General features: G+C 36.0%; 1 protein-coding gene across 1 annotated transcript in view; it reads left to right on the top strand.

The window, feature by feature from the left end:
• Positions 1-4,159: 4,159 nt before the first annotated feature.
• The window catches only part of ZZZ3 (zinc finger, ZZ-type containing 3), a 33,760-nt gene continuing 20,363 nt past the window's right edge, over positions 4,160-17,556 (top strand). The window contains exon 1 of the mRNA XM_010015452.1: positions 4,160-5,670. Coding sequence (XP_010013754.1) covers positions 4,160-5,670 — 1,511 coding nt within the window. The remainder of the gene's footprint in view (positions 5,671-17,556) is intronic.

Here is a 17,556-nt window from a genome sequence, read left to right as displayed (position 1 = left end):
GAAAATAAAGAAGGCAGTGTCCAAAGGCTTTGGCACATATATAATCTAAATTTAATAACAGTGTAGAAAGAAAAATGTGGACAAGCCTGTCAGCTTGTGTTGTGCATCATGAAGTTTCTGAATTGTCAATATGAAAATAAGTTCAGGTTTGTGAAGTCAACAGGTTATGAAGAAAGATTCAGTAATCACTGTTCTATAGGGATTTATGGTGCCTCCACAGTGCTAGATGTTCTTATGTTAAATGTGATTCCTGGTATGTTTTTTCTAGTAATAGCTGTTGGGTATGGGCACTGATGCCCACAGTCTTCAAACAACTGAAAGCATTGGTTGGCTTTTGGATCCATAGATCTATTTCTGTCTTTTAGCATCTAAACTGGTTCACTTCCATTGTAAGCAAGGTAGTATATATTGTTTTGCTTGGGTGAAAAATAGGATTAATGTGAACTCAGGAAGTCATTTCACTTCTATTGTGTAGATGAAGGTTATTCAGAGATTTGGAGCCAGTGTAAATTTTGAGTTCTCAGCTGATTAAAATTAAATAGCAGAAATAATTGTTTTTCACTGTGTATCTAATTATAAAGCATATTTGACGATGCATTTCATAATTTGTTGTAATAATATCTTTCACTACCTGTTTTCTTGTGTCTGGTCAAGTATCTTTTGAGGTTTGAACACCCTAACACATGATTGTCTGTTGTGAATTCATTTGTTTGCACACCTTTAGTATGATACAGTGAATCTCTTTTAAATAACCAAGAAAGATATTTTGCATTTGAAACCTAAATTAGCATTTCACATTCTTAATTACTTGCAGCGTTACTGTTCTTTATGTAGGACACTTGTAAAATTGCTAATTGCTTCTTAAAAAAGCTGTTGCTGTTTATATATGTCCTGTCGCAGTCTTTTTAATATTTAATGAAATAATTTAAATGTTGATGCCTTTGTCTCTTTCCCAACAGTTTACAAAGTCTTGTTAATGTGATGGCATAAACTAGTAAAAAGGCATTTGGATTACATCATGGATATCGCCAATGATCATTAATACTACTTGAGTGGCGCAGTAAGAGTCTGCTGTATGAAATGTCAGAAGTCAGTATTTCTTCTAGTTTTGCAATGGTAAGCTTTTTACATTTTGTACTAAGTAAATAATAACTTTTAAACTTGTTAGGTAAGGTATATTTCTTTAGAAAGTAACAGACCAGCAAGTCAGTAATGATTTCTGTCTTACCTATTATTTCTAATGTCTGTGGAGTTCAGCAGTAATTACCAAAGTGTACGTTGGAATTTGGTTTAACTTACTTTATTGGTATCCATTGGAAATGTAAGTTACTCATCATTAATGTATACTGGCCTTAATTAGAACAACCTAGGTGAAATGGAATATTTAAATGACCCTGTTTTTCATGTTTGGGCTCATCCCCAGATGAGGTCACTTTTCAGAAGGTGCTAAACTTGGGTGGTGTTGTGGTTTAACCCCAGCCAGCAACTAAGCATCAGACAGCTGCTTGCTTCTTGCCCTTAGTGGGATGGGGTTGAGAATCAGGACAGTAAAACTGAGAACAAACTTGTGGGTTGAGATGGAGACAGTTTAATAGGTAAAGCAAAAGCTGTGCGCGCAAGCAAAGCAAACCAGGGAATTAATTCACCACTTCTCATGGGCAGACAGGTGTTCAGCCATCTCCAGGAAAGCAGCACTCCATCACACAGAGGTTACTTGGGAAGACAAAACACCATAATTCTGAAGGCTTCTTCCCCCAGCTTTGTATGCTGAGCATGATGTCATATGGTATGGAATATCCTTTGGGTGAGCTGGGGTCAGCTGTCCAGCTGTGTCTCCTCTCAGCTTCTTGTATACCCCCAGCCTACTTGTGGGTGGTGTGAGACGCAGAAAAGGCCTTGGCTCTGTGTAAGCACTGCTCAGCAACAACGGAAACATGCCTAAATTATCAGTTCTGTTTCCAGCGCAAATCCAAACCACAGCCCCATGCTAGCTGCTACGAAGAAAATTACCCTAGCCAAAGCCAGCATATATGTAAAAGGAGAGAACATACCTATTATTCTTGGGGAAAATAGGTATTAACAGCCGTTACAGACTACATAGTTACATGGGTGGTTTTCTCTCTTCAACTCAACTGCTGATGTTTTGCTCATTTGCTGTTTGCCATATTATTTATATTTTCTCTTAAGACAGAGTTCGTTGGACATCTCACACTTCATCCTGCATTGTTAGTTTTAAATGGACAGAATGGAAGTTAGTACAACAGTTCTTTACCTTTATCTCCAGGAATGCAAACAGTGCAGCTTTCCAGGCATCCATGTAAGGCAGCAGAAATACCTAACAAGCAGGAAGGTTGTAGCAGCACAAGTACAATGCAGTTTTGCAACATTTAAAATTTCTGCTTTGTAACTGCCTTTCTTCATTACACAAAATGATGTGCTGTCTTACACAGTTGTATCTAGAACTATATCAAGCAGTGCTTCTAGGATATGTTACTTTCGTTAAGAAATACTACTTGCCTTATGAATACCTAAACAGACAGTATAGCAATTACTGCTAATTGCTTAAGAGATGTACTGGTCTTGTCCCATTCTATCTTTTCTGCTCTAGGACCATCTGATGCCTAAATAGTAAATCTCTGAGAATTTATTCTCTCTTCTCTTCCTCCCTCCCCTCCCCCCCACACCGAAGGTGCAAAATGAAATAGTTTGCATCCATTTGTCATATTCAGCCTTTCTAAATAACATGTAAAAGGCTTGATACTCTGTATTTAAAATTTTAAGTCTTCACATCATGTCAGTTGAACAGGTTTGTATAAGCTGAAATTTGGGTAGATAGAAAAGGGAAGGTATATCATTATGTCCAAATGTGAATCTTTTCATTATCATGGATATTGTGACAGGTTGATGGTGGTATGCAGTTTGACACATTGAATTTTTAAAGATGAATAGAAGGGTAAGACTGAACTGATTTCTCTTAAAAATGTTATTTTGAGATTGGGCAAGTTGAGTACTCCTACATTTCACCCTGCAATCTGAAATACAGACACTCTCAAACTAGAGAGTGTTGAGAGAGACCTGTTTTAAACTTAGCCTGAGTCTTAATGTACTTAAATCCAGTGTAAGTGATGATTCATCTCACCAACTGTATGAGAAGTTTAACATGGAGAAGGCTTGGGAAACAGCCTTCTAGAACATCAGAGGAGACTACTGAGAAGATAGAGCCAGGCATTGACGTAAATGATGCAAACAGGGGAGGCCCCGCCTGGGTGTAAGAAAATATATTCACTGTAAGGATAATTAAACACTGGAACGGGTTGCCCAGAGAAGCTGTGGAATATCTGTACTTGGAGGTTTTCAAGATCCAGCTGGACAGTGTCCTGTGCAATTAAATGTGAATTTAGTCTTCGTGCTCATTCAAGCAGGAGGTTGGACTAAATTGCCTCTCAGAGTCCTTTCCAGCTTGAATGATTTTATGATTCCAATTCAGGCGTTTTTTTTTTTTAAATTTAATTTTTACTATTAATGTCTGTAACTATTCTTTACTGTTGTGATTTATTTATTTTTTAGTGCCCTGTTAAATTAGAATTGCAGTTCTGTTTTGTTATTTGAGTGATTTGTTTTTGTTTTAAGCATCAAGTGAGCGGGTAAATACGATTTTAATGGTTTCCTACTTTGTGTGTGAAACCAGGTAACTGGAAACTGTGGGATATGGAGGATGTGATTTGATACCTCTCATTTGACCAGACAAACTTAAATAATAATACTAATACATTATATCACATGTACAATACGTAAAAATAGTGTATTTTAGTAACTGGAGCCTAACTGGAACATTCCACTTTTACCTAAGGTGTAACTATGCACAACATTCACATACAAGTACTAAGCCAGAACAACCGCAAATACCAAGTCAGCTACTCTGTAGCTTAGATGGAAAACCTTTTTAATGCCCTAAAGAAATACCACAGAAAGAAGTGGTATTAATGCATTGCATAGGCATATTCCATTTTACGTTAGGTACGTTTGTGACAATGTATTCAGATTTGCTCTGTCTGTAGGTGTTTTTTAAGTATTTTTTTTCTGATTGTTTTGTTTACATTTTTTGAAGGTTTCCCAATGAGTGGAGCATGATGAACATACTTTAGGGACTTGCCATAGTATGGCTGCTTCTCGATCTACTCGTGTTACAAGATCTACAGTGGGTTTAAATGGTTTGGATGAAAACTTTTGTGGTAGAACATTAAGAAACCGTAGTATTGCTCATCCAGAGGAAGTTTCACCTCATCCTCAAATACGGTCAAGGTCACCAAAGAAGAGGCCAGAGTCTGTGCAAACTCAGAAGGGAAGTAACGGTGGAAGAACTACTGATTTGAAACAACAGAGTGCTCGGGAGTCATGGGTGAGCCCTAGAAAGAGAGGGCTGTCTACTTCCGAAAAGGATAATGTTGATAAACAAACTGTGGAAAATTGTGAGAAAAAACAAGCAGAACCTGTTTCACCGGTTTTGAAAAGAATTAAGCGCTGTCTACGTTCAGAGGCACCCAACAGTTCAGAAGAAGACTTGCCTGCTAAAACAGAGAAGGAATCATTGGAGCATAAAAGCTTAGTGTCGGACAATGATGCAGTCTCCACAGGGACTAAGCGAGCTTGCCGATGTCTTATATTGGATGATTGTGACAAAAGGGAAGTTAAAAAGGTGAATGTCTGTGCAGAAGGATTTAATAATTCTGCAATAGTTGATGAGATCGGCGGCTATCAGACTGTCAATGGAGTTGGTGAGAGAGACTCAAATTCTCTTAACTGTGATGACTGTCAGCTTGATGGGAACACCAAGCAAAACAGTGCTGGTTCCTGTACGCCCAAGGACAAAATAGTAGCAGAAAACGGAAACTCATTTGCCCATTCTTCATTGTTGCTTAATAGCAGCAAGGAGGACAGTGTTGTAGACCATTATGTGCCTTGCACAAACTCTCAAGAACAGGTAAAGTTAGAGGACCACAAAATAATAAATGACTGCTTGCCTGAGGAGCATGCTACTCAGGCGTATGAGCCAGCTACAGGGTCCTTTTCTGAAATCCAGTCATCTTTGTTAAGGGATTCGGAGGAGGAGGTAGATGTTGTAGGAGATAGTAGTGCCTCTAAGGAGCAGTGTGCTGACAACACCAATAGCAACCCGAATACTCATCATGACAGCGCATCGATCTCAGGTGAACCTGAACCACATTCTTCAGTGCTGGACTGTGTTTCAGCTCCAGTGACATCCATGTCAGAACTTCAAGAACACAGATACACATTGAGAACTTCACCACGAAGGGCTACCCCTGCCAGAAGTAGCCCTACTAAAAATAACTCTCCTTGTAGAGAAAACGGACAGGTTGAGGAAAATAATCTTAGTCCCACTGAAAAGAATGTACCTGTAGGTATTAATAGTATCAATGGATCTCCCCAAAAGTCTGAAGAAATTAAACAGAATGAAAAAGAGAGAAATGGTAATACGGGAGATCATGGAAATGATGGACTAAGAAAGCCACTTTCTGAGGCTAGGCTTGTTGCTGGATATGTACCATCTGTCAAAGAGAGTGCCAACATCCACACTGCAGAGGATGATGAGGAAGAGCCTGATGTTTATTACTTTGAATCAGATCATGTGGCATTGAAACACAACAAAGAGTATGTGTAACTATGGTAACCATGAATTCTGCTTTTGTTTCTTACCAAGAATATATAAATTAATAAGTATGTAAAGTACTTTCATGAAAACTTAAGTGCTTTATAATTTTCATACTCTACAGTCTTCATTTTTCTTCCTTGTTTCTACCTCAAACAAAATTAAACTCTATTTAATATGCAGTATGGTACAGCAATGTGGTTTATACATTTCTAGCAATATGAATTCTTTAGCCAGAACATTTTTTTTTTAAACACATCTGTTACCTCTTTTCTCAAAAAAAAAAAAAAAAAAGTAGCTGGAAACAAAACCAAAGGAATTGGCAACCTTAGTATTTTTCAGCATGTCCAAGAGGCACAGCACATACAGTTTACAAAATTATTGTCCTGTTTTTCATAGAATTTAAGTTTAGATACCTATTTTCAGAGTGTAATGGGAAAGATGTAACATTATTGTGTTAAGGAAGATAAACTGATCAAATGCAGCAATTTGAGAACTTTCTCCAGAGTAAATTTTGTCTACATTGCTGTTTATATTCATCAAATGTAAATATCTAAATGTTCATTATTAGAAGAGGGCACTAACTTGGTTTTTATATTTTATCATCTAAATGTCTGTAAGTAGAACTGTTGTAATCATGTGTTTGTGGTAACTGTGAAAAAGATTCTTGAGAGAAAAGGGCAATTTTCTCAGTGAAGAAAGCTTACATGGAGAAAACTTTTCTTCAAATGATAAATGGGGCTACAGTTTCTATTGCAGAGTCTTTGTAATGCTGTTTTGACCTCTGCATTTTGCAGTTTAATAGATGCTTTACAATTTGTTCTGAGTACTGAAAGGTCAAATACAGATGATCTTCAGTTTGCTGCATATGAAGAGTTTAACCACTGCTAGTAATTTCTGTATATGATGCCAGCACAATTTTAATGGATATGGGGCACAAGGCAGAGATGATTGTTTAATCCGTCAGAAGTTTGGCTGTTGGCGTTTTTTTGGGGGTTTTTTTTTGTATTAGAGTAGCATTATTTTTAGAATGAAATTTGGTTCAGTATTGGATATGAATAAATTATTTTAATTGGAGAAAATCGTGAGTTAGAGCATGGTTCCAACAAACTGTGATTTCAAAATAATGATCAAATATCTGCAGCTTCAGCCATGAGCCTGAAGTGTGTGCACACTTTTTCTAGTAGACAGGGAGAAAATTGCTGTTTCCTTAATTATAAATAGGAAAAATAGATTTGTCTTCTGATGCTTTCTAGATGGTTTTGTATCTGTGTGTAGCATGACTTCACTAGTTATGTGACTACAAAGATTAGTGATCTATCTTTGGGGGGATGTGGGGAGTTGGTATTTGTTAAGGAAAGAATGATAAAGGTCATACCAGATTTTTAGAAGTAGCCTGAATTTTTACTTATTGCAAATTAAACATGTCTGAAATGCATAGTTTTTAAAAACCAAATTCTGCAATTGAATGTAAATACTGTAAAAAACCCCACAAATCAGGTTTTGGGGTTTGGTTTTTTTTTTTTCTCTTCTGTTCTTATTGTTGAATGCACATCTGAATTGTTCTTGAAGAATTTCAGGAACTAGTGTTAGGTTTTGAATATACACATTTGCTCTGAAAGTTACTAGCCTGTTTGTGAGAGTTTGCTGGGAAACTTCTGAAATCGCAACTAGGACTTGGTAACTTGCTGCATGAATGCAGAATTCGAGAAATAATTACTATTATTTTTATCCTATCTTACGTCTTACTGATTATTGGTGCCAAAAAAAGTCAAAGCTAGAATTCTCTTCTAGATCAAGAAAGAATAATTTCTACTCCTCAGAAGGGAAGCGTGCTCCCGAAGGTAGTGTGTGTATCTATATAATTGGAAAATTATGGGCAGTCTTACTTTGTAGTAGTTTTTTTTTTGGAAGAAAATAAATCTAGTATTCTCATGGTTCCTCATGGTAATAGGATCCTTCCAAAGAACTTATGTCTGTATTTTGATATTTGAGTGCACTTGTCCTTTATCTCAAACTTCATAGTTCAAGAGTTAATCAAATCAGAGTGTACTACAGCCTTTTTAAATTTTAAAAATACCAAGGTTCATTAGAGGATACTCATAATTTACATGGTACAGTTCTTGAATAGTGTCTTAATTATACCTTTGTTTAATCTCATTTGGTGCTTATTGTCTGAAATGTTAAAATGAAAAAGGTTTTAGCAGAAATATTTTCTCCGATTAGTCAGATGCAAGGAATTTCAGGGTTCCCATCTGTCAGGAAAAGGCTATTTGCTTTGCCTGTGATCTGTTTCTGGCTGTGCAAAATATGCTGATCTTCTGCTCATCAGATCATCAAATGGTACACAGCTTTGGTTTTCTGTGCTTCATCAGTCTGTGATTTAACTTGTCTTTATGGAAATTTTCTCCGGTTTATATTTCTACTCTCTTTTAAAAGCAAATTCAGAGAGACATTAGCATCTTGGCTAGGTTGAAGAGGCAGGGTTCTCAAAGAAGGCATTAGTATCATTCTTTAGATGTTCCACAGCAGAAAAAAAAAAGCTACATTCCTTTGTGTTGTAGAAGCAATTTAATATGTCTGTAAACTTCCATTATTTCTTGTTACATTACATAGCTTGATGACATACACATTCGTATACCTGATTTTCACTCTCCAAGAAATTTTTGTAACATTGGTAAGGTATGACTATACTGAAGCTTTCAACAGCTGTTAATAAGGCTTCCGATAAGAAAAACAACTAAATGTATATTGTGGTATTTTTGTATGAACTTTTTGCTTTTTGAATGCTGTCATGTTTAAACAACATTCATACATTAGTATTTCTGGGTAAATGGGATGATATAATGGGAAAAATAATCATCACAGGAAGCAAATTATGGAATATTATTATTCAGAGAGAAAGCTGAAATGATGGATGATCCATGACCTCTTTAATAAAGTAGATCTCTCCTACAAAGACACGTCTGAGATCTCTAATCAGAAATTTTATTGCAATATAGACCATCACGTAGATAACAGGCTGATCTGGGAGATTGTAAAGTATTGTTAATTTTTTTGTTACTGTACACATAATTTGAATTTTTGTGTATTGTGCGTATTTGAGAAATGTGCTTATGTTCTAGCTCAGAAACCTTTGTGTTTTGTCTTGAGATATTTTCATCAAAACTGAATTTGTTGATTTAAATCTTTTTACACTGCTTAATTTTATATGCTGTGCTTAGTGTTTTGCATATATCTTTCCTCAGGAGTTTCCCATATCTCTGTACTATGTCTTTTTATAGTTTAATTCTTTCTTATAGTGCAGTAGCTTACTTTAATTTTCTATGTTATGCAATGTTTTTTTCTCAGTACATTTCCCCCTTTGCCCAGTGTTCCATTTAGTGCCCCCCTTTTTTTTTTTTTGTTCTTCCTCTCTTCCTGTCTTTGGAGATTTGCAGTGTTTGGCAGGTGTTAGGTTGCACGAGGGGAAATTTTTTTGTTTAACACTTAGCTCTGAGTTCTAGATGAAACTGTAATTGGGGAATTGAGTTTTCATGTGCATATAGTGCAGTATACAGTGCATTTCTAGGATCCTGTAAACTGTGGTTAGCTTTATAGGAACCACATAGGCCTTGTAGGTAAGCTCACTGAAGTACAAGAATTATGCATGAGCACTTGCCTATAGGCATTCAGCTGCAAGAGTTAGGACCTTGCATATTTGTTCAGTAGATAGATATTTTCATACATCTTTTATCTCATTTATTACTTTATAATATTAAAAATCATAGTAGCTGTACTGACATTTAAACTGAAGACAGATTAAAATGAAATATTTTAATACATCTCTTAAAACACAGTCTTGTGAATTCTTACCTGCTGTGGGCTGTATTGTTGCAGAGGCCTTGGGGACAGAGGACTGTGTAGTATCATGCAATCAGATTTAATATATAATTGACAATTCATAGTAATACTGTTAATGGTTTTGGGTGCACTTTTAATGTTATATGGATATGAGAAAGAAAAACATCTGTGGCATTTCCTGTGGTATTTTGTATTTAACTCTGTCACAAATGTTTCTGCCTAATGAATTGGATTAAACCAGTTCTCTATAAAGTTACTGCATGTGCCTTGCTAGAATAGGGTCTGGTGCACCTTGCTGTAAGTGCCTTAAACATATTCTTCTTAAAGTGTAACTGTAATGTAATCCTGTAGCAGTCTTTTTCACTAATGTGAACTTGCTAGTTTTACGAGCACCATGTTTTTTCCTTAACTGGATGACAACTAGTATTAAAATCACTTTACATGAATATATTCTAAGATAAAATCTCCACGTCTATATATATTTTGGGTATGAATAAAAATACTACATCAGTTTTGTAATTTATCCCCATATAGTCAGATCTGTGTCACAGAATTAAGGTCAAATTTATCATGCAGTATGGATTTATTTTAATGCACAGATAAGTCAGATAATCTAATATTCCTTTGTCAGGTAACTAGGAGTAGCTAATACTATAGAATAAATTATCTTTCTGTATGATTTTTAGGACACCTTTGTATCATTATTTATGTGAGAGGCAGAGCTTTAGTCTAAGGAGACTTTGATTCTCACATTGTAGTAATGGGAATTGATAGGAATCAAGTTACTTTTTGTAGTAGCAGTTTTAATCCATACTGGGGTGAAGAATACTATGAGTTGGCAAGCAATTTGTAAACATGTAACCTCTGCGTACTTCAGAGAATGCCATTAATATAGATGAATCGAGGAAGTATACATTTTTAGTGTTGAAGAATAATAGAAGTTAAGAACTTCAAAAAGGCATATATGCCATATATATTAGATTTAATTCACCCTTTGTTCCACGCAAGAGTGGTGGGACATACAGTGATACTATTAAAACATGTTAGTGTAATGATCATAGAACCACATTTGTTTAAGAAATTTAAGAAATCTTTGCTGTATTTTACACAAGCTTAAAGTATTAAGTATTTTGAGAATTTCTTTACTGCTAAGATTATTATTTTAACATGTTTTATAAGATCATTTCTATCTATAAATAGTTATCAATGGAAAAGTTACAAGTGACACAAAATTATTGCAGGATTGAAGATTAAGGTTTAGTTACAAGAATTTTTGTAACCATAGAATCATGTTTTATAATTACATAAACTAGAGTTCTTAATTTGCAAGAGAGGATGCCTTGGGCATGTGCTGCATCTTCTTTTCTCCCTGTAGTAATAGGCTTAACTCTAGGAGCCTTTAAATGTCAAGTACATTTGTCAAATTCATTTTTCTTTCTTGAACATAGTTACTTGCTGTCAACCACAGCACAATCCCAGTGAACAACGCTATCAAACACAGTGTGATTCTCATTTAAATAATGCCTCCTGTGGAAAGCAAAGCCTCATTTCTTCCGGATTTGTGTCCTTTGCTCGTTGAAGTCTCTTTGCTCCTGATTTGCCTGCTACCTGCTTTTCTTTTTCTGCCTGTGCTCTCACCTCCAAGAGTCTTCTCTTGCAGCATCCTGTCCTGGAAGAGAGCGTGAACTCTCCAGAGCAGAGCTGCTTCTGTGCTGGCTGGCTTGGTAGTAGTATGTATGAGTGCTGATGGATTGACCCAAGAACGTGAAGAGTAATAGTTGAATTCTGCTCGCCTTTCTCTTGTGGAGACAGTAGTTATGGTCTCTCCCTGTTTTCAAACTGCCAGTTTTTAGAGAACATACAGGAACTTAACTTTTCTTTCAGAGTTCTTTGATCAACATGAATCAAAAATCATGGCAGGGGGAAATGCAGAAATTTAAGGGGGAGAAAACCCCAAAAGAAACCCCAAAAACAAAACAACAAACAACCCCCCCAAAAAACCAAACACAACCCAAAACAACAAAAAAACGCAAAGTTACTATTTTAATACAGAAAACAGTTGAAAGTTATTTTTCTACCTGTTGATTTGGAAATGCTTACCATTTCTAAGGATCCTTATTAGTAAATTCATCTAAACTGGAAAATTGAGTTTTGGTAAATATTAAAAATATTTTCAATGTGTAGGAAATACCAGTTGGGGGAAAAAAAGTAAAAAAAAAAATCTTAGGAAATTCGTGGTCCTAATTTAAAAAGAGAGAAAACCAAGAAAATGTGGGGTTGTAATCTGTTCACCCAGCACAAGGGAGAGTAACGCTCTACTGTGTTTTTGGCAATGCGCGCAAGGGACACTTAGCAAAGGTAGAAATGGTGAAGTATGGTTATGCCAACGTAAAGTATGTCTGGTGGGACAAGGAATAATAGTAGTCATTATCATAGCTGCCTACTTGGTGGGGAGGTGCATGCATTTCACTAAAATACTAGTAAGAGTAATGATGCCACTAAGAAAACAAGAACTTGAGAACGCAGCTATCTTTACTCTTCAGTTTTACCTAATCTAGCTTGACCAAACTCCATTACCAGTCTTAAGTATTTGTTGTGGTCTTTCATGATGTTTTGACAGCATCTCCATCATGAACTGCAAAACTGACTGGCAGTATCTTTTAGAAAGGAATTTTATGAGCAGCGTGTATTAATGTTTTAGTCTCAACAATAAGCTCTAATCAAGATGCATGTTTCTTTGGTATTTAGAAAGTATGTACTATTTTGAGAGGAGGACAGATCCTACTTTCAGGTTTCCGTTCAATTTTATTCCTTTCTAGGAATAGCCAGCTGATTCTTCAGTTTTTCAGTATTGCACATCTTTATTTTGCTTTGTGTAGTTCAAGGTGAAGATACGCTGTTTTGTTTAACAACCTTTTGGAAGTTTTATGCTTTCTAGGCTGAGGACCAAACATGTGCCTGTCCATTATTACCATAATGAGTGCTAATAAAAACATACATTTTTCTCGTTTTCCTTCCTCTTCTTTAGCCACAAAAAGGTTTAAGTGAATGTTTCTTTGTGTTGCTGTTAGAGCATTCAGTTTCTCATGATTGCACATCATGTTCTTGTAATCCAGTTACAATCTTCAGATACTACAGTAACAGAATACTTCAGGGAATATGCTTATTTTTTCCTATGGCAAGAATATACACCTGTATTAACTGGGGTGGGGTGTCTTCCTTGGGTTTCAGTAAAAATCTGCATAAGTTAACGTAGAGAATTTCTGTGCAGTTGGTTAGTTTCATGGTAATATGGGTTGCTCCTGTTTTGTCTTTGGAAGGAAACCTCTTCTGAATGATTTCATCCCCCAACATCTGCTTAGAGAAGATTGTCTAAGTGAAGAAACTGGGGAAATCTGTGGTATTTTTCTATTAGTAAAGGAATTGGGACCATTCCCATTAGACATGAGGAGGAGTTGGGGATGTGCTGTCAGTCTTTGTGTGCCCCTTGTGAGGAAAATAATTTTACTGCCACTTCATCATGTCACTTCAAGCCCTGAAAATAGAGGGATGACAGGGACCTATATCTTCTTTCCTACTAAATGTCAGTGTCCCGCAGGCAAATACTTTACAAAGTGCTATTCAAGGAAGATCAGAAAGCTATATTAAAATGTGTTAACTGGGGGAGGACTGATGGATGATGTTTTAACCTTTCACGTTGACAAGACTGAAACAAGTTACACATTTGTTTAGAGACACAGAGACCTAATTGCTACTAAAAGTTTTGAAAACTTGTTGGAAATGTGGGTGTTTGGTAAAAGTGCTTTTGTACAGCTAGTATTAAATCCTGCTGAGTGCGGTGGACAGCTCTTGACAAGAATGAAGCCTGTAGAAGTATATGAGTGGGTGTTCTGTTTCTGGGACAGAGTTAAGGATTTAAAAAGAAAGGGACATCACACGTTCATAACCAGTAAAACACCATTAAGATGCTTGAAATATGAAGTTTGGAGCTGTAAAAGTTAGAAGGAAGGTGAAAATAGAGTAGAAAAAGACTTTTTTGCATCCAGGTAAAAGACTGCAGAAGGGTTTCTTGGTTTGGTTGATGGTTTGTTGTTTCTTTCAAGTTTTTGGCTTAGTTCTGGGTTGGTTTTTTTTAGTTTGTTTGAAGTAGGGGTGTGTTACCACCTGAGGCTGGCATTTGGAAATAGTGAGTTTTGTTCTGTTACTGGCGGAGTAGACTTAGAGAAGCCACTTAATGTATGCTTTAGTTGTTTCACGTATAAAATGGAGATACAGTTTAATTATTTCTGTGTCTTGGAAGTCTCTTGGAAGCATGTTAAATATGGATAGAGAAAATACAGTAAATTGCAGGATGTGTAAATTGCAGAATTGACTGTAAATAGATTACCTTGGTCATACTATCTAAGCATTAGGTAAGCAAAAACCTACCATATGCTGCTTTACTCAGGCAAAGGTGCTTTTGTAAGTCCTGATAGGAGTTGATACATGCTCTTACTGATTATGCCCTTAAACTCTTTTCTGTTTCTGAAGGGAGATCAAAGAAGGACCACTCTTTTATCAGTATCTTCTGCTTCCTCGTTGCTGTCATGTGTGTTCTACATATCTAGCATTGAATCCCAGCACTCCTGCCTAGTGCAGTAACAGATTTGAAGTCTCCCATGCACATCAAAATAATTTGTGAGCAACTAGACAGTGTCATACTTACTGTATCATAACACTGGCAAAGATTTCAGGCCAAGTTTAAAAGCTGGAAGAATTATCTGGTATTTCTGAACTGAAACCAACAAACAAAACCCAAACCAAAACGTTTATTTGAAATTAGAAGATTATGTTTGATCTGACTTAAAGATTTCTTCAGGAAGCCAGTCTCTTACTACAGCTGCCATTGGTTAACTTGGGAATTGGAAGTGTCATTAATGTTTCCCTTTACCTACAGTAATTTTTGGTCTTACAACATGTTTATTATCTAATACTTTCTTATAAGAAAACTAGTACGGGATTTTTTTTCTGAATCACTGTTGGAAGACGAAAATCCTAAGTGATACATGACTGAGTATAGGAGAGCATGTTTTAGTCTGTACTTTGCCAGAGTGCCAGTAGATGGCAATAAAACAAAGACTTGCTCAAAGCTTCGTTACTGCTGATAGGTACTGATTTTGTGTCACTGCTCTTGGAAATGCAGAAAAAAGTTTGCTTTAAATTAGGTATTTTTTTATATCTATATTTTAGCCATGATCTGTATGAGACACTTAAATCCTACCTGCACAAGAAATAATTGGTATTTCTACTATAGAGTTTAAATTACAGTACACACATTTTTACCTTCTAACCCACCAAATTGGTGTTACGATACTTTTTGTGAACTCTAGAACTGTAGAAGTGCATATGTTTTGGGAGGGGAAAGTGATGACTACCAACTGCACAGCATTTTAGCAGTTGAGAGGATAAGTCACTTTCTTATTAGGCATCAAAGTACACGTCTTTGAGTGGTACTAAATGATAACTGTCAGGCAAGTATAGTTGACAAAGTAGCTTTTTTATTTCCAGTAATTTTTGTGAGCATCCAGACAGTAAATTGCAGGGAACTCTGTGTGCTGATTTTTATGATACAAATCAGAAATAATTTCTTGCTACAGTTTTCCATTGTTAATAAGTGTCACCTTTGTCACCTGCTAGCTTTGTAAGACTGTTTTATATGGTGCCAACCTTTTAAAAAAACACTGAATAGAGTTGCATTAGTGGTCTAACAATGGTAAATATGTACGTAAGGGAAGAAATATTGTGATAACAATGCAAGTGTCTTAAAATCCTATGTGGTTCATGCTAAAAGCAAGTAATAAACATTTAGCTATGTGTCTGTAATACTGAGTACTATGTGAAAATTTGAGGCAGTCAAAGTTGTATGAGCTCATATATATGTATGAGTAAATGTGAGGATGTTCATTGTATCAGTACTTCAAAGGTGATTATATAAGGTTGAAAAAGATGAAATGAGGACTAAACTTTGGACTGGCAAGGACCTCTTTCCATTCATTTTCTTTGAGGGGAGAGTAGAAGTAATACCATTTCTGAGTTTCTAGCGTTAAATATATGTTGGAATACTAGATAAGGAAAGTCCAGCAATAGTGCACAGGGGTGTTTTGAGATACCTCTTGATAAGTTTACTTTGCATAAGTAAACTTGCATAAGTTTACTTCGGATAAAGACATGCAACATAAAAATTCTTCTTTTTTATGGATAAAACCAGTGGCAGAAACTTTCTCATTTGTTCTTCAATGTTTGAGCATTAAGACTTTGTAGGGGGCTTATATTTAGAGGAAGCTCAGCATTTCTGTGGTGTTTGGTGAATGTTACAACAGCCAGTTTTATGTCTGCTCCTTACGTTGTTCAACAGGACAAAAGTGATTCTTCACGTTTAAGTACTGCAATTTAACTGGAAAGCTTCACTTCCTTCATTCCATCCACTGATTTGAATTAGCTACATAAAAGTTAAAGTCTTGATTTTGTAGTATCAGTTTCTCACATCACGCATTCACGTAAGGTTTGAAGTACAGTACGTTCTTATTTTAAAGGGAGAGGAAACCTTCAGAAACCAGAGGGGCTAGCTCTTGTGACTGAATGACTCTTACTGTAATGCTGAAATGAATTTATGTAAAAATGCCAAACGTCGCTGCCTCTTGTACAGGCTGGTGTTAATCCCTTTAGTATAAAAAATGAGAGTAAACTTAAGAAACACGCTATTCTTAAGGCAGATTGACTCCATATATATATATGTGTATTTCTAAATAAATATGCAAAAAAAATAAAATCTGTGGTGTAACAATGGGTACATAGATCTGGAAATGTAAATACTGTTATCACAAGATGGAAAACATGGGCGGAAAAAAAGCATCTTGAAAGTAGATCTCAGTAAACTCTATCAAAGTGGGAATGGGTCTCATTAAAGTACTAGCTCTGCTATTTTCAAGCTTTATCACAGATGAGAGGGGGCTGCTGTGTCCCTAACCACTATTAGAATAAGGTTCATGAAAATGAATAGTGTAATAACTAATTGTTTATGGCAGGACTTCCAGAAATGTGGCTCTGCTATGTCATAATTATTCTATGGAGCAATCTGGAAGAGTGGAGTAATTATTGCTGCAGCAGAACTACTGAATCAGCATGAATCCCTGCTCATCAGTATCAATCTTATAGAAGTGGCTTTCCTTTTTTAAATATTGGTCCCTCAAAACCCCATGTTAGTCAAGGTTTTTCAGCACAGAGATACTGGAAGTTGTTTCTATACTGTACTGAACTATTCAAGTGTTCATCTGGAAGATTCCTGACAGTTAACATGATTTAAGAAATTACAAGAGTGTTTCGCTACTGGAATTGTGGAAACACAGAATTACATTCTGTAGAATGAAAGTTTTCTTTCAAAGAAAACTGCTTCGGGTTTTGAATGTGCTAACAATTTAGTAATTAGAACTGAGAAAAGTGTAACTTCTGTCAGTTTAGGGGATCTGACTGACTGTGAGTTTACTCAAATTACGCATTTTTAGTTGCATGAGTTTGTTTTGGCAGAGGAGAGGAGATAATTTTCCTTGGTAAAATTCCTTACAGATCTTTCTGTAAAGTTATGTAACTGTGGCTGGATAATTTAGAGATTTGCTCTTTGAGCATCCGTTGAAGGATAGACCCATTTTTGGTTTTATCGAGCAGGGTCCCAGTTGCCTTCTTTTAATCTTCACTACGCTTTTTTTAATTTTGGAGGATGTTAGCACAACTGCAGGACGTAGTTTGAATCATAATTGTTGTGCTTATTTACAAAGAGCCTTGGAAGATATACACTGAAATTGTTAGCCATGGGTTTGTTTTTTTGTTTGTTTGTTTTTTATATATATATATATAGTCCTGGAAATTAAGCACAGTCTGTTGCTTAATGCACCAGAAGTATTGTGTTACTGCTTGAGACTAAGAAGCCAGAACAGACAGAGGCTTCGAGAAAGTGCTCAACATGTGTTATTTGGCTTACTGCTTTTTCGGAGACATACTTGGCTTTATTT

Source organism: Nestor notabilis, unplaced genomic scaffold (genome assembly GCF_000696875.1).
Source record: "Nestor notabilis isolate BGI_N333 unplaced genomic scaffold, ASM69687v1 scaffold7295, whole genome shotgun sequence".
In the NCBI taxonomy this organism is placed as follows: domain Eukaryota; kingdom Metazoa; phylum Chordata; class Aves; order Psittaciformes; family Psittacidae; genus Nestor; species Nestor notabilis.
Note: the sequence above shows the minus strand (reverse complement) of the source record. Positions and strands in the feature narration are given on the sequence as shown.